This window comes from Vanessa tameamea, chromosome 22, assembly GCF_037043105.1.
Source record: "Vanessa tameamea isolate UH-Manoa-2023 chromosome 22, ilVanTame1 primary haplotype, whole genome shotgun sequence".
Classification (NCBI taxonomy): Eukaryota; Metazoa; Arthropoda; class Insecta; order Lepidoptera; family Nymphalidae; genus Vanessa; species Vanessa tameamea.
Genome location: NC_087330.1, coordinates 9,459,398 through 9,478,272, shown reverse-complemented (window position 1 = coordinate 9,478,272; position 18,875 = coordinate 9,459,398). Strand labels below are relative to the sequence as shown.

The 18,875-nt window shown below is 34.3% G+C and overlaps 1 protein-coding gene across 1 annotated transcript; it reads right to left on the bottom strand.

The window, feature by feature from the left end:
• Positions 1 to 715: 715 nt before the first annotated feature.
• LOC113396446 (uncharacterized) lies at positions 716 to 1,153 on the bottom strand. The gene has a single exon (XM_026634383.2). It carries the CDS (start codon positions 1,151 to 1,153, stop codon positions 716 to 718), a length of 438 nt encoding a protein of 145 aa, XP_026490168.2.
• Positions 1,154 to 18,875: the final 17,722 nt, after the last annotated feature.

Sequence of the window (18,875 nt, the reverse complement as noted above, 5' to 3'; positions counted from 1 at the left end):
TCCCCTACCTCTATATCCATCCACATCCATTCTCAAAACCTTTCTCACAACATGGTTCTCATTCCTCCGCATAACATGCCCATACCAAGACAGCCGGTTTCCAGATAGCTTCTCGGTTACCGGTGCCACTTTCAAACTTCCTCTTATGTACTCATTCCTTACTCTATCCATTCGCGTAACACCACACATTCCTCTCAGCATTCTCATCTCCGCCACATGCAATTGTCTTTCAGTCATCCCTTTTATAGCCCAACACTCTGATCCATATAGAACAGCAGGTTTGACCATGGTCTTATATATCTTCCCTTTAAGTTTAAGGGGAATACGGGGGTCACAAATTGTTCCCGTAACCTGCCGCCATTTCATCCACCCTGTGTTAATCCTGTGCTTCACCGTTCGATCTATTTCGCCATCGCCATCGGCTCTAAGTCCTTACCTCTTCCTGCTAATTATGGACGCTCTAACGGCGGACATACAGGAGGAGGCACCCTGGTGCATGCTTTTTGCCGACGACATTGTACTGGTTGGTTAAGATGGACCTGAGATCCAGAGCACATTGGAAGATTGGCAACAGAAACTGGAGAATGTTGGCTTGAAAATCACTAGAACGAAGACTGAATACATGTTCTGCGATTTCGGCGGTCTCTCCGGTCCTGAAGCCATAGCGCTTGATGGCGTGGCCCTTCCAGTCTGCTCCGACTTCCGGTAACGCGGTTCACTCATTCAAGGCTATCGCTATCAGTCTATCATTCACTCTTTTTACATCCACCACACATTCTTTCAACGTACTATCTAAAACTATACCCACACCATTCCTCTTGCCATCACTTCCACAATAGAATAATTTATATCCTTCTCCTATTTCCCTAGCCCTTGCACCCTTCCACTTTGTCTCTTGCAGGCACGCTGCATTTATCGGTCGCCTTTTTAAAACATCTGCTAGCTCTCTTCCTCTTCCAGACATCGTTCCTACAGTCCAACTTGCACACATCAATCTTAACTGTCTCACACTTCGAGCTCGCTTCTTACGTCGCACCCGCCCGTTCCGGTGCGACAACCCTTGTCCATTTCCCACAGGAGCCGGGTGCTGCCCCTGCGCGTCGCCTGTGGGGTACGCCCTAGCCCTATCACTCGTATGGTTTTTACTGTCCATGATGCTAAGGGTTTTGGCTTAAATTTTACGGTCGGCCGCCTGCCTGACACCAACCCTCCTTGGGAATGCTGTCGTGGTGGTTTACCCGCCACCGTGCGGGTAGCCCAAAGTGCAGGTGATATGCATGGGCCTTAAATATTTATATATATTATATATTTAGAACCTTATCTTTATTTAAGTTAAGTTGATTATAAATTATGTTTCAATGTTATTTAATATCGTGATGTGATTTTCACTCTACCGTCTACCAACATTAATTATTATTTGAATTTTGTATAAATGGCGATGTATTTACAATGAACGATTATAATTATTGTTGAACTTGTTACAATTATTACTGAAATTGTTTATAAGAATACAATTATTTCGTTATCCTTGCCCAACTTCCGTTTCATATGTTAAAAACATTAGGTGCATAGATAATGAAAAATGTGGACTCTGTTTTTGTTGATTTCTATACAGGATAGGTATATAATTTTATTTGGAATAACTAGAGGATTTCTTGACTTGGAATTCCGTAGTTTTAGCTATAATTTAATCACCTAACATGCCGATTCTATAATGTTTATAATCATCTTCTCTGAAAACGAATGTTAACATTTTATGGTTGCTAGGGTTTATGTACAATGATGACGACTCCTGATCAGATAGCCCATTCTCCCGACTGCTTTTCTGTATGACACAAGAGTGATTTGATAGCAGTAATATAGCATATAAATTAAAATCTTTAAAGCTTAAGATTTCCTGAGAGTAATATTTCTTATTGTTGTGTTTTGGTTAAAAGGGTGTGCTGTTATTTATCGTATCACGTCATAAACTGAATAAAATTTATTGTGACATGGTTCTATCGTGAGTTTAAACTGATGTGTGCTAGTGACTATGAACCACGAGACGGACCAATTTACAGTTTGCCTACTTACATATTTTGAATAAAGAAGTTCACTGGTTTGTGAAACCATGTGTATTGCAAAACAGTACAAGTTTATTCCACAATATGAAAGTTGTGGTCCGTTGTCTCATCTCCCGAGGCAATATCTTGTCCAAGCCGAAGCTCCGTTCTCGTTGATTGTAGGATTACTGCTAAGGCCCCTTTTATAATATCATACCGTTGACAATGTTCTGGTTATGATTGACGGATGAATAAGATCGTTTTGCGTTTATACAAAGGTGATTAACATTATTGTTGTCGAAATTATTTTTGTAATGTTGTTAATTAACTGTTTATAATGTGAGTTTTGGAGTGGAAATCTCTTGATGAGGGTAGAATTTAATTTAAGTGAATGTTACGTTACCGTGAAGCTTATTGTCGCGAAATGGTTTCTCTTCCCAAACATTGGTAAAATATAATAATATTTATTAGCTACAGGTGATTCTTTGTTTTAAAATAGCACTGAGTATTATATACTTTCTATTTTGAATTCTAGAACTTTCGATAATATTATTTTATGAATTATATATATTTTTTAATATATAATTTACAATATAAAATTAAACACAACATTTGAACTAATAGAAGTAGTTGTATAGTTACTAATAGCAACTAGTGGAATAATAATAAATCCAAAATATAACTCCTACGGTGGTCACTTTCCATCAGGTGAAACTCGTGGCTCGTTGCCCCCTGTTACACCGAGATAATGCCCCTTATCTTGTACCAATATAAATATTTTATTAACAAAAATGTTTAATGCACGTCATAATATCACGACATTTCACGATCAAGTCCATATTAATACGTGAATAGCATACGCAATATCAATGGAATACCTCTCATCCATCTTACGCGGCAATATATCGTTCTGATGACTGAATGATCGATGTTCAGGCGTCGCTCGTTCGAATTTATTTATAAATAACTGGTTTTATCGGATTTGTGCCTGGTTTTAGTATAAAATAGTACCTTTGTCATACTCTGGCTCTCAAAAGACTATGCCGGGATATGTGAACGTCACGAGACACCCGGTAGATATGAAACATAAAATTTATGGGTTAATACCCATAATTTATAGTTAAAGAAATTCCATAAATATAAAGTAAATAAAATAAAATAACAAACGAATTGTATAGTATATACGCGCCACGCACGTCATTAACGCAATTTACCGTCACGACATACGCTCGGTAATTCGGCCTTCCCTCAAGGCGCGCCAATCAATGTTTCACGCCAAAAAATTACGTTGATCCGTAGTTTTGTTGCTGTTTTTTTATGTCTCATAAGTGACTGGACTGATAAAGGGGCTATCTGATGGTAAGTGGTCACCACTGCTCATAGACTTTGGTGCTGTAAGATATATTAGACATTTCTCATATCACCAATACGCCACCAAATTTGGGAGTAAGTACATAATAACTTAGCTAGGTATTTTGTAATTTCTCTGGCTCACTTAGCCTTCTAACCGGAATACAACAATTATAGGTATTAATGTTTGGCTGTAAAATAACTAATGAGTAGGTGGAACCTACCTAGACGGTAGTACCTAGGCGCTTCCACCAAGTGAACCCGAAATAAGTCCAAGCTAACGTACACACTTTTAGTTAGTAGTGTAGTTACGTTAAGTCCTACTACTGTTTAAAGGTCTAACCTCTTGATGAGAAGGTTTGGGACTTATTACACCTTGCTGTCCTAATCCCAGTTAGTGGATACACACTTTTGCGTTCTCATATAAAAATAATAGAAATATCCCGTTCATAAACGCTTGGATGAAATTGTTATTGTTATGTTACTAAACTATACGTTAGCGAGCAAAAATAATCCACTAATTAATTTAAACGGACGTTCAGTCTGTGGAGGTTTGATAATAAAAATAAAAATGGTTGAACATTTAAATATAGAATATTATAATTATTACATTACTAATGCTTAGTTAATTATAAAACCTGTGATGTGATTAGCAGCTCGCTTTCTTCTGTGACGATTTATAGTAAGCCAATGTAACTATAGACCCAAGGGATATTACATCTCAGTATCCCAAGGATGCCGGTGCATTGGCGATGCAAATTTTTAATATTTCTTATCCAATATGTATGGGCATTTGTACTACAGATGGCTCATATGCGCTTCCGCCTACATGTTTAATAAACCAATATACCAAGTATTCCCAAGGCTGGTGGCGCATTGGCGATGTCAGTTTGCAGTGGTTACCATTTACCATAAGTGCTCATCCTACTTATATTATAAAAAATGAAGTATTAAGCAATTAACATTTAAATATAGGTTATTACGATTATGCGGTAAAACGCTCACATACGACCATAAATACTTAACTTATGCAAACGAAGCTTGAAAAAGGAATTTTAAAACATTCCGCGATGTTTTAATATCGCTTCCGTTGCAGAGAACGAAATAATATCCAGCTCACGCCTAGGTATTACACGATGACCTAGTTAAACTCACGTAAAAAAATCTTACTGAGAATGAAAGTAAATTTTGAAGGTATTATATAATTTAGTTGCTATAATAGGTTGAGGTTTTAATAGCGACAGCGAGCGATATCTTTAAAGCGTTAAATTTATTAATTTATTTTTAATCACACTGTATATTAAAATGTTTTTTTTTTATTATTGTTTCAATTTACTGTTATTTTAGATATTTATTCATTAATTTTATAATACGTTTGGAATCTAATTTATATAAGTTTTTATGAATTCAGTAGAGTCGTTTACTTGGAGTAGAGCATTGAGCAAGTCCAGATATCATATAGTCTATCACCAACCAATAATACTCAGTATTGTGTTCCGGTTTGAACGGTGAGTGAGCTAGTTTAACTACAAGGAAAATAACATCTTTGTTCCCGAAATTAGTGGAGTATTGGCGATGTATTAAATGGTTTAATTTTTTTACAGCGCCAAGGCCTAGTGGCTTTCTTGACCGTTTATGATCAGGTGACAAATTGTCCGTCAATCTACCTATATCATAAAAAAAGACCAACTCTACCTTTAGTGCAAATGTATTTTGTTGTGTAAAAATTTAAGAATATAAATCCGTATATATTATAAGATTCAAGAAGCAACTGGTGGATTTAAGATTACAACGCTATCGAATCTGTTTCAGAACGACGATTTCGGTGAATTCAGCATAATAGTATTCCTACAGGGACTTATTCGCATCGCCTTTTTTCGAAGATATACTTTTATTGACTTCTTTTGTGTTAAAAAACTTGTTAGAGAGTTTCAATTATCAAAATATTATATAAATTTATCAAATGTAATCGCTAAATGATACATGAATATTAATTGATATAATGTAATATCAATTATCTTCGTAATAATTATATTAATAGCACTTGAACTTCAATTATAATTCTGTCACGTAATGTGACCGCCAACGACAAGTTGACTATAAAACCAATGATTATCTGTTTGCTTTTTTCAGTGAGTATTTATCAGTATGAGTATTGTTGTGTTCCCGTTTGGAGATTGAGCGAGTCAGTGTAAATACATACAGTTCCCAAAATTGGTGCGCATAAGCGATGTAAGGAATGGTTAATATTTCTTACAGCGCTAATGTCTATAGGCAATGGTGACGGTATTTACTCGTACGCCTAACTATATCATAAATAAAAAGTATAGTAAGTAAATAATAGGAATAAATAATATCCTATAACTATAACTCTTTTTCCTATTTTAACGCAAACCGCAGTTCTATAAAGATTTTAAATATCGTTCTACAAGTTTTACTGATGTTAAAAGTTTAACAAAAGTCATTAAAAATACTATATCTAAATATTACTTAATATAAATTCATTATAGATACTTAACAAGCACAAAATAGATTATACTTTATATCCATCGTTTATAGCTTCCATTCTAGCCGTATCCTTAAGTTGGATGAGCTCTGTTTTATCTTATTTATTTTTATGAGCCGTGTTGAAGGTTTCAGCTCTCGGGTCAGACCGGTGCTTTATGTACACTACAAACTTTATACTGAAAGATATTCAGTGGGTATCATTACTTGATGCAAATTAAAATAGTTCAAAGGTTTATGCTTTTTTAAGCGATACGCTTAAAACGTAATTACAGCATTAACGTAACTAGCTGACAAGTTAAATTAAATATTTAGCTTAGCGTTTGATTTAAAAAGGTTTGTTAATATTTGTATTTAATAACATGTGTATGATGTATAAATTTGTAGTATATTTTCTCATAACTATTTAAATAAGTTTTAATTTGTGAATGGGCTTTATGCAAGACTAGTACCCATACATAACATTTGCACGACCCAATTGCAATTGTAAGTAATGTTGTGTTCCGGCTTAAATGGTAAATAATGCAATGTTGTCTACAAAGGACATCTTAGATGGTTAATATTTCATACATTTCCGAAGTCTATGAGAGGTAACCACTTTCCATCAATTTACAGTCTGCCTACCTATTTTAATGATTATTAAAATATAAAGTGTTAACTCGATACCGCCAATAAAAAATATCTCGATATGAGATATTATTTATTGGCCTTTACTCTGTCGCTTGGAGTTAATACTGAGATTCAGCCAGGGAAAGGAAAACAGACACGCAAGTAATTGCCTTTAGTGCGTCATTTGTTAGGAATCCATGAATGATTTAAATATTACGCACTTACACGATTTTTTCTTGTTTTTATTTCTTTTAATGTTTGATAAATCTACCCCTTGGGTTACATTTTTACTTTAATTTTACTTACATTAAGTTTTAAACACAAAACAGCTATTTACTTTTAGGGACTAGACGCAATAGGTAATTAATTGTTATACGGCGTCCACTGTCCCAGAAAGTGTGAAGTATCTTCAAGTTGTATTGATTCAGGAGCCTCGTTTCCGTTAGAGCGGTATTTTTTGTTGTATAAGGTACTGATTAACGGCGATCCTAGCGTCAGTAGTCGTTAGGATTTTGGCGTTAACTTGTGACGTAACTAGGTTGGATTTAGAGTCATGTTGTCTTGATACCATCCATACTAAATATAATAATAATGGTTAGAGCAACTTAGCCCTGATTGTTTTTTTCGACGTAATCAAATCAAAATATACTTTATTCAAGTAGATTTTAAAAGCATATTTGAATCGTCATTTTACAGAATTGTTTTAAACGTAAGGCTACCAGTTAGAGAAGAATCAGCAAGACACTCAATAGTCATTTTTTTTCTAAAATTTGAAATACGAAGTTATGTATATTTGTATTCCTTATAATCGTATGGATTATTGAAGATATGTTTAGCCTTTTATATATTTTTATACACAGGACATATCTCTCGGTAACTTTTTTCAAATATACTCTGGCCATTAAAGTGTCCACGATATAATCCGACATTGAGTAGCTACGACGGATTTTTGTGAATTTTCCTCAAACGTACTATCCGAGGAAAACACAAGTTTTTATTTAAGCTTAAATAAACGTCCACTAAAGTAAATAGTATTTACTTAGTAGCAGATTTTAGCTGCGTTGCCAAACATTAAAAATTCAAAGTCATTATTGAAACAGTATAAGCAGCATAAGGTTTTATATTAGTTAAAAATATAGACATTTAACACACGAACACATGAAAATATATATTTTTTGGTATGTCAATATTTCGACAAATATAAGATATAATTGTGTAATAATTGAATAAAATAACACTTCGTTAGCAGATTGTACGAACAATCAGATCCGATTGGGAGATCTTCAGGATATTGAGGCTTATAAATATTTCATTTAGACACGTCGGCCAATAATCCGGTTTGTACGTGACAAATTTTGACGTGACATTAAATAATGATTGTCCTCCTGACTGAATTCCGTAACCACGGCAATTCTCAAAGGAGATTAGTGAACTGTACGGCATATATTATACTGGACAAGTGTGTGCGGAAAACAAAGGGCCACCCTATGCTTTCGGGACGGCAAAATCTACTCGAGCGTAAATATAATCAAATCAAATCAAATCAAATCAAATCAAATCAAAATATACTTTATTCAAGTAGGCTTTTACAAGAGCTTTTGAATCGTCATTTAACAAACTATTTAAAGTAAAGCTACCACCGGTTCGGAATGTAGATTCTACCGAGAAGAACCGGCAAGAAACTTAGTAGTTACTTTTTTTCAACATCTATAAATACAGTCATGTTAGTTAAATACAATTATATATGTATGTTATGTCTCCTGCCTGGAAGTCAACGAGCATTAACTCCAAGCTTTTTTATCATCTATATAATCTTGTATCGAATAACATGCCTTCTTTACCAAAGTATTTTTTACAAATGACTTGAATCTATGAAACGGCAAAGTTAAAAATGTCTGCGGAGTTTTATTATAGAAGCGGATACCTTGCCCCAAGAATGATTTATTGACTTTGCGGAGTCGGAAACTTGGCATTCTAAGCTTATCCTTACTTCTCGTGCACATACAATGATTATCACTGATCTTTATCAAAGTGATCAACGCTACTGTGAATATACATAATATTGTTGTAAATATACTGTGACGCAACAGTGAGTATTCCTACTTTGTTAAAAACATCCCGAAGACAGTCTCTAGCTCCAAGATTATAAATAGACCGGATTGCTCTCTTTTGTAAAATAAAAACAGATTCAATATCTGCAGCATTACCCCACAGTAATATGCCATATGACATAATACCGTGAAAATAACCAAAATACGCTAGACGAGCGGTATCAATATCAGTTAGTTGTCTAACTTTTCTAACCGCGTATGCTGCGGAGCTGAGTCTTCCTGTCAGGGATGATAAATGAGGACTCCACTGAAGTTTGGAATCCAATGCTATTCCCAAAAAAACCGTAGTATCGGCTACATCAAGACGGCCACCATTTAAAGATATATTATAATTTTGCTTTCTAACATTGGGTACCCTACCCAAACTACATATTTTGTTTTTTGAGTATTCAAAACTAAATTATTTACTGATATGAATATTTTATAAATAAATCGTAAATTCAAAATTGATTAGTGTTGTATTAAAGTAAATCTAGTCGGTCGCCCGCGATTCAAAAGATTTTTTAGAAATATCGAAACCTATGACAGGTTTTGTTTTGATTTAATTCAATTGTAAGCCACATCATCCAGATTTTGCGCCAAAATGATGAAACCTTATTTAATTTTTTTTCTTATACAGCCGTAACACCGCTCTCTAAACGGCCGGTATATTTTTTCCGCTCTCTAAAATTAATTCTTTGTTAAATTGTAACAATTTAGTTAATAGTAATTAAGAATCTTCTTTTCCTTTTCAAAATGAGATCATAAACGATTTTTTTATGTGCAGCTATCGTCCCATAATCAATAGGACAAACTTAGCTTACGTTATTAATATATAAGAAGATTATTTAAATCTGTATAACATCATGATCTGTATAATATAAGACCTGAATCAAGTGTTTGACTTTTAGTGTGGTGTGCCTATTTTCCTTTTCTTTGTAGCCAAAAATGTATTGCTATAGAGTATATCTTTCCACAATGCTTATCCTTATAATCTCATCGAATCTTCCTTGTAAAATGTAACCGACTTCCAATGATCCTCTAAATGCTATAATTCTTACAGACAATTAAGCGTAATTATCACCTTTTAAAAATTATGATCATAATATATGGTGAGTTTTGAATTTGTCTTATTCTGTGAGACTATGGAATATTGATTCAGTATTAAGGAATTTCAGGTCTAATATTATATATCTTCTGTAATATCGAAAGATCCATGAAGATATTGAAACGATGAATTAGGGAGGAACGGTTCGGTATTATATACGAATTTAATAAGACGTCATAAAGGCTGTCAAAGCGTGTATTATTTACAAAGCTTATACGCACTTCAGATAAAACATTGCGGTAAATGTGGTATTCATTTTTATAAAGGTTTTATAAAGGTTATCCTCGCTGTTTCTCTATTGATATTACTCAAAAATGCTTTCAAATAACCTACAGTAAATCTATTGAAAATTTTAAATAATGATAAAACCCAGTCATTAATATGGTGTTCTCCTGGTATATATTATATAACGGTTATTTGAAACGGAGATTCTGCGACTGTGAAGGAGAAAAAGAGATGAAGTCTCATCATCATCATCCTCCTGCCCTTATCCCAATTTTACTTGGGGTCGGCGCAGCATGTCTTCTTCTTCCATACTTCTCTGTCGGACGTCATCTCACAAGTAACATTCTTTCTAACCATACCGTCTTTCACACAATCCATCCATCGTTTCTTGGGTCGTCCCCTACCTCTATATCCATCCACATCCATTCTCAAAACCTTTCTCACAACATGGTCCTCATTCCTCCGCATAACATGCCCATACCAAGACAGCCGGTTTCCAGATAGCTTCTCGGTTACCGGTGCCACTTTCAAACTTCCTCTTATGTACTCATTCCTTACTCTATCCATTCGCGTAACACCACACATTCCTCTCAGCATTCTCATCTCCGCCACATGCAATTGTCTTTCAGTCATCCCTTTTATAGCCCAACACTCTGATCCATATAGAACAGCAGGTCTGACCATGGTCTTATAGATCTTCCCTTTAAGTTTAAGGGGAATACGGGGGTCACAAATTGTTCCCGTAACCTGCCGCCATTTCATCCACCCTGTGTTAATCCTGTGCTTCTCCGTTCGATTCGTTCTCTCATTATTTTTAAATGCGCAATTATACTTTTTTTATGAGATAGGTAGGTTGACGAGCAAATGGGGCACCTTGTGGTAAGTGAACACTGCATAGACAATGGCGCTTTAAGAAATAGCTATCCCTCACATCACCAATGCGGCACCAACCTTGGGCACTAAGATGTTATGTCCCTTGTGCCTGTTGTTCTGGCTCACTGATCCAAGACATCAGAACACAACAATACTGAGTATTGTTGTTTAACGGTAGAATATCTGATGAGTGGGTGGTACCTACTCAGATGGGCTTGCACAAAGCCTTACAAAGGCCTCTAAGTGTCCACGAATTTCATTTTATTTTACGAAGTTTTAGATTTATTTTCAATTGTAAAAATAGCTTGAATTTTCACGTGATAACTTGTGATCGTAAATATTACATTATTGTTATTTAGACATTTTTTTAAAGTTTTTCAATTATAATATTAAATTAAGTCCACCTGTCTTTTAACACCATTTTTATACTGATAAATAATCAATGAACACCGAACTCAATAAACTTATACTAACCTGATCCGATGATTGAACTCAGGAAATCGATGCAATGACTAAAATATTCCATTCTAGCTTAAGTTCAGTAACCAGCAAGTTCTGTACTTAAACGCATATTATTGTGAGCGTGTAAGTGTAATTACAAAAAACTTGAGACGAGGATTGCGTCTCAAGATTCCTTCAAAGTCGTCTCGAGATCTGTGGTCATGAAGGTTGTTATCTGTGTCTGCAGGTGGTTATAAAATACTTTTATATACATACATATAAAAGTAGAGTATACCTATATATATTATTTTATTTCATATTTACTCCAAGAGTTTGTTTACGTTACATTAATTTCTCATTTCAGTACAAGTATTAAGAAACTAGGACTAAAACAGGATAAAAAAATCGTGAAAAATAATAATAAAACATAAAATGAGATGTCTTATTGAAAGACAATGATGAAAAGAAATAATCTTGTTCTTCCTTAGGTCGGGACATTCGCTGTCGTACGATAACCTTACTAATCTTTCATGACAGTGAAATGTGTAGACAAACATAGAAGGCAAACATACAAACATTCGTATTCTATTATTAAGAACAAGCGTCCGTCGCGGTTTCGCTCGCTATTTAGCGGTTAGTCGTCAGGTGACAGGCATAACATTATCTGTTATAAGTTATGCACTCTCTTATTACATTTCCGTTCCGATGTTATTAATTTTGAAAAACCGGCCCAGTGCGAGTCGGACTCGTGCACGAAGGGTTCCGTACCATAGGTAAACAACTGTAGGTATACACATAATAATAATAAATAGGCAAAACATGGCGGTTTTATGGGAGACCCCTTTAAATATTTATTTTATCTTAATGTTATTATTTATTATTAAAGCAAAAATACAACTGAGTATTTTGTGAATATTTCAAGTGCCTACCTGTTGCCATTGTTGATATCGAGCGAAAAAGGTAAAAAAAATCGCGTTTGTTGTATGGGAGCACCTTAAATATTTATTTTATTTTATTTTTAGTATTTGTTGTTATAGCGGGAACAGAAATACATAATTTATGAAAGTTTCAACAGTCTAGCTATCGCGGTTCTTGAGATATAGCCTGGTGACGGTCAGACGGACGGAGAGACAGCGAAGTCTTAGTAATAGGGTCCCGTTTTTACTCTTTGGGCACGGAACCCTAAAAATCGACACATTCTATCCATCCATACTAAAATAAAACTATTTTATTAACTGCCAGAGCCTACATTATAGCCCGCCTGTCGTTCCTCCATTAGTTAAACTCGGTCATGGCGCGAAGACAATATTTGCGCCGTTCTTAATATTTATAATAAATTACTTACTAAATTTTAATGACGTCAATTTGATACATGGCCCAGGTGAAGTTGGAACTGGTTGCTATCTATACTAATATTATAAATACGAAAGTATCTCTGTCTGCTTATCTTTGGCTTTTTTACGGCCAAACCACTGTAACGAATTTGATGAAATTTGGTATGACGGAAGTGTCGCCTTCCTACTTTTTGTACTTAAACCTACCTTTTTTATGTATTTTTTTCTTTTTTTATGGTGTAGGTGGCAAACAAACAGGAGGCGTAAAAGAGTTTGGAAAAACCGGTGAAAGATGGTTCCAAAGAGTGTTTGTGAGTGAGGCAGATGTGAGTGAATGCCATAAAACTTGCGCTGTTGTGAATAATCGGACAACTAGTTAGTGCGGATGAAACCTCGAATTCTGACGCGATGTCCAAACGCGAAATTGAGCAGCCAGGATTAATCCGTACAGTTCCTCTTTTACCTTTCAATCAAAATCAAAATATACTTTATTCAAGTTGGCTTTTATAAGCACTTTTGAATCGTTATTTAAGTAAAGCTATCACCGGTTCGGAATGTAGATTCTACCGAGAAGAACCGGCAAGAAACTCAGTAGTTACTCTTTTTCAACATCTAAAAATAGTCATGTTAGTTAAATACAATTGTAAAGTATTCCGATATTAGCTGTGGCAGCAATAGGGATGTTCTCAAATCGTGGAGATATGACAAATTGTGACTTTTTATCGGTTAACGCGCTTGTGTCGTTTTGGAGTTGAATTGGACTAGGTTCAATCGGCCCCAGTCTGATACTTTGCTTAACAACGACTTCATTTCATCTATTATTTCGTGACGTTTTCCCTATTAGTTCGGCCAGTGAATAAGGTGTCGGTATGTAGATACGGTATTATCGGCTGCATAACAATAAATGCTGCTGATTTACAACAATTCGTGGATATGCAGAAGAAACAGAGTAGGTCATAGCACACATTCTTATGGAACACCAGAAATGACAAATTTTAAAGTCAGAGCATGCACTGTCGACAACAACGTTGATAATCTGCCAAATGGTGATCCAGTTACATAATTTTGAAAGAAACGCTTTGTGCCACACTCGATCGAAAGATTTCGCTATGTCCAAATTGGCTGTTGATGCCTCCATCTTGGACTCAACTACTTTTGCCCATCTGTGTCAGTGGTCGGCCATACGTGGTCGAAGCTGCTGGTAAAACACAGTTAGAAATAAACTTAAAATATGGCAGTATTTACCACTATAGAGCTGTGTTAAAAAAATCTCTCATAAAATATACTGCATACAAAAAACTCCATTTTTTAAATTAGTCATTCTTAAAAATGTCACGTTCGTTTAAAATTGTTCGAGATATAAAAAAAAAAACACTTTTGCGAAATATAAACGTCGACGAATAATAATAACAAATTCAATGATATTGATTTGTTTCTATTGTCATTAAAAGAAATAAAATCTAAAATTAATTATGAACTTAAATACAATTAACTTTATTTATTACTCATTTGATAGAAATTTGGTCGTGTTACGTATTAATTAATTTCATATTTATTTTGTTTTTAATTACCATTTTAGTCATTACTTTATTAATGATCTGCTTTATTACGAATTATGGTTTTTTTATTGGCGAAGACCTGATTAGTTTGTGATTTTATTCTTATTAAATTTTATATCTTGGTTATTATTTTAACTGTTTGTCTAAATAAATATAATTTAAGTAACCTCATATCGAAACAGTCCAATATTCATAGTGATAGGTAAGCAGACCGGAAAATTGGCCACCTGATGTTAAGCCACCGCCCATAGTCATTGGCGCTGTTAAAAATATTAACCATATTAACCTTACTACGTCAATGAGCTACTAACCTTGGGAGCTAAGATGTAATGTACCTTGTGCCTAATGTTACACTGACTCACTCACCCTTTAAACTGGAACACAACAATACCAAGTATAGCTGCATGGCGGCAGAATATCTGATGAGTTGGTGGTACCTACCCAGACGGGTTTTCACAAAACCCTGCGACCAATGTTACATAATTATTTAGCGGTCTTTTTTATCTGTAGGTAAGCCATTGTAATTTCTGGTCATATTACTCTGATCTCATGGTTGATAGTCTCTTTTACTTGTGACACGATTTCTATGGATTTGAGCACAGACCACGTATGAAATAAAAAAAAAAATCTTTAAAACCGATACGTGCTATACAATAGATCCTTTAAACTTTTGCTATAAGCCAGAGTATCCCAGTACACGCTCATCAAAATTCTCTATGTAGATTCTATCTGAGAACTTACACGGCATACAAAATGACCCCAAGAATCGACTATGTGACTAATGGGTACATTTTTCACGAAGATAGAATTCGTGGACCTCGAGATGTGTAAATTTGATTTATAGCGGACATTTTTTTATTTATCTTTTCATTTATATGATAAAATTGTGACAGGATCGTGTCTGTGTACAAGGTCTAAAAAAGGGTTGCGATAAATATTACTTTTGATATATTTTTTTGTAGTATAGGTGGTGGGCAAATGGCATATCTGATGGTAAGTGGCCACAACCGCTCATAGACATTAGCACTGTATGAAATATTAAAAATGCCATTCATCGCCAATGCGCCACCAACCTTGGTAACTAAGATGCTATGGCATCAACAAGAGCCATCTTGTGCCTGTAATTTTACTGTCTTACTTACCTTTCAAACTGGAACACAACAATACCCAGTATTTCTTATGTACCAGATGAGTATCAACCCTTATACAAGGCTTGTACAAAGCCCTTATAAAATATTTGTATCTAGACATTATGATGATACTTCTAGGACCAATTTTTACCACGACTCCATTCTTAAGTATTTGTGCAAGCACACGTGAATCCTCGATTCCCTTACTGTCATAACCCGATGGTACCACAAATTAAACACGACTAGAGTTCAGACACAAGACTGAAAAGGGAATGAAAACAGTTCCAAGGTTCAGACTCTGTAATGGTGAGTCGCAAGATTTATCTAGGTTATAATGACTAGCATTACGTGCTAGCTCCTAGGCCATCGAGGTAGTCGAAAACTAAAACTATAATAAGATCTTAATAAATTTCCATTCCAAAATTCGAAGTTGAGAAACACATTCATATAACACTTTTGGCAAGACGCACAAGGAATATTAATCAACGGTTGTTATTCACGAAAGAACCTTCTTGCAGGAAGTTAAAGTTTCCGACTTATGAATATCATCAAGAGACCATCGGTTCAGTTAGTTTGATATAGTTTTTAGTTTTAATGTAGGATTGTATCTATAGAAATATTTTTGAGTTATTTTAAGTTATCTAGTAAAAGTAAAGTTAATTTTTTGGAATAAAATAAAATAACTTATTTGGTGTCAATTTGCTATAAGATATAAAATATAAGTGAACATTAAAAATGTATATCAACTTGTAAAAATAATTTTGAATTTGTTAGACGACCTTCTTTTAGTTACCATTGTAAGCGCGTCAATAGTCTTCATGTTAATAATAATATATGTATATAAAAGCTCACCGCCATATATGTAAATAATGCTAGTTGTCGGCCGCGGCTTGGCTCGCGTTTTAGGTGTCAGTTGTCATGTGTTGGGCAAAAAAGTAGACTATGTCCTTCCTTGGAGTTCAAGTTTGCTTCATACCAAATTTCGTCAAATTCGGTTCATTGGTTTGGCCGTGAAAGAGCGACAGACAGACAGACAGAGTTACTTTCACATTTATAATATTTGTATAAATTATATTTATTTTTTATTTATATATTAGTAGCGTTTTATTTTAACGTTATAATATATATTTTAACTCGATATATTTTGGTTGAATTGAATACTAATCGTATTTTTGTACGAGATGTTTGACATGAAAATTATCTCCAGTCCAAACTGGTGTACTTTCAACTGGAGATATTGTTAGCTTCCACAAAGTCACTCGCTGTTTTCGCAATTGCAATACACATGCATGTTGCTAATGGCATTGCTCGCATAAAACACAGGGATGTTACGTCATAACACCTTTATTGCGTAAAATATGCCTCTGTAAGAAAAAATCTAAAAGGGAACGAATTAAGACGTTGATGCCGTATCAGCAAATTATTATCCGTACGCGTTAAAGAGTAAGTATATATTTATACCAATGGATATTGTAACGAGTATATCTGTTTAATTCGGTACTATTTGACCGATTGCTATGAAAGTTGGTCGGTAATAAATTTTATACGCAAGGTCTTTAAACTATCCACTACGTAATTACTCGCATATAGTATGGCGCAAGATCAACTTTACGATTCCAAGCGTTCACCATGACAAATAATTAATTAATTGGTATATAGAGGGTTATTGTTAATTCGACTTCCCGTTAGGAGGTGATAGGGGTGACTATTTGCGATAATTTTAACCCCATATGCATGATGCAAAAGTGAACCATTTTTGAGTTATCGCGTTTTTTAGATTTTTTCAAAATAAGTCAAAAATGCAAATTCAAAAATTTATTTAAAAAAGGAGTCCGGACTTAACGCTGGTTGATTTCTATATTTGGGGTCACATGAAATCCCTAGTTTATGACGTCTAGCCTGTGTCATCCGCGGAAGAAATCAAAATAAGAATTATGAACGCTTCAAATACAATGCGGAATAATTTGATTAGTTTGATAGTTAAGTCACAACTTAGAAAAAGAATGCCACTTTGCGTTCGCAATAGGGGAGTCACTTCGAGCAAGAACTAGGCTAAATTACAAAATATCTTAATTGTAACTTAGCTACTGAATTGTTTATGAATCTAAATTTTATTTTAAATTTGTATATAGTAAGTAAATTAAGTAAATAAGTAAGTTTTTTTACATTTGTTATTTTATTAAATCAATTTTGTGGGAATTTTAAAGAAATATAAATTCGAATACGAATTTTCACAAGCGTCCTTTCTGATCATTTTATTTCGGTTGCTTTGAAATAAATTCCTAGTTTTTATACATTTTCGGAAAGCTAAGTAAACGATTATGTTTTTAAAATAATCTGCAGAACAAGTTTCAGAATGACTTTTTTTGTTTTTCAGGCATAATTGATGGAAAAAAAAAACACATTGAAATAATATCGTTTTCCGTCTCGCATTTTTAAATTTGGACCGATAATTATTGTTTAAATATTGAAAAATATCCAGTGTTTAATCGTTTTTATAAATCAGAAGAAAAAAGTAGATTTTAATCGAAACTTTTTTTAAAATAAATTTTTGAAGTTGCATTTTTGACTTATTTTGAAAATATCTAAAAAACGCGATAACTCAAAAATGGTTCACTTTTGCATCATGCATACGGGAGTTAAAATTATCGCAAATAGTCACCCCTATCACCTCCTAACGGGAATACGTCGAATTACCACTAGCCCTGTATACACAGCTAGACCAATGAAGTCTTAGAATTAAAATTTTGTAATTGTTCAGAATTTCAGTATTTGTGAATTTTTGTTTAAGTTTCTGTATCTCAACAATTTGTATAAAAGTAAAAAAAACTAAAAAGTAAAGAATGTGTATCCATTTTCTATATTCAGCCGTATTATGTGAGAATAGTCATATCTGTTTATATCCTAATATAAGCAGAGATGTCTATTTTCAGATAATAATCTTCAAATAATTAGTAGCTCAATATTATCTTCGATTACGTCATACTTATTAATGATGTTTTATGAAAGCCTTCTTTATAATGGCCAATTTTTTCTCCTAAGGTTTCCTACGCTTACATTCAGCAATTTTTAGCATCTCGTTAGATGCCTTCTGTTCAAGGCTTTGTGTCAATATACTAACTTACTTACGTAACTAACGTACTTTTGACCTTGATACTAACTCCGTCGATTCTGCTATATTGATAAATTGAATGGTACCTAATTATGTAAAAGTTGATTTTTTAATCCAAAATCCTATTCCTACATAACTTTACGATTAATTAAAAGGATAAACAGACATTCGCTAAAACGGTATCTGTTTATTACTATGAAAAAAAACAGCAACTTGCACGATCTGCTGATCTAGACAACGTGCATTAACGATAACTTAACCACGATAGATAGGTTGCTTCGAGAGATAGCAGAGCTACAGCGTTGAGTGCTCTGAGGAATTATTCTCCCTAATTCATGTTTCCCTTTCCTTCACAAGTCTACAAGGTCTGGCTCTCGATAACACTACCTAACTGTGACATCAATTCCATCGCGGACGAACTAATTTCCCAATTATTGTCTTTGACGCACCGCCAAAATATTCTCTACAAGACACGTGTTCCCCTTCTTAAAACCTGG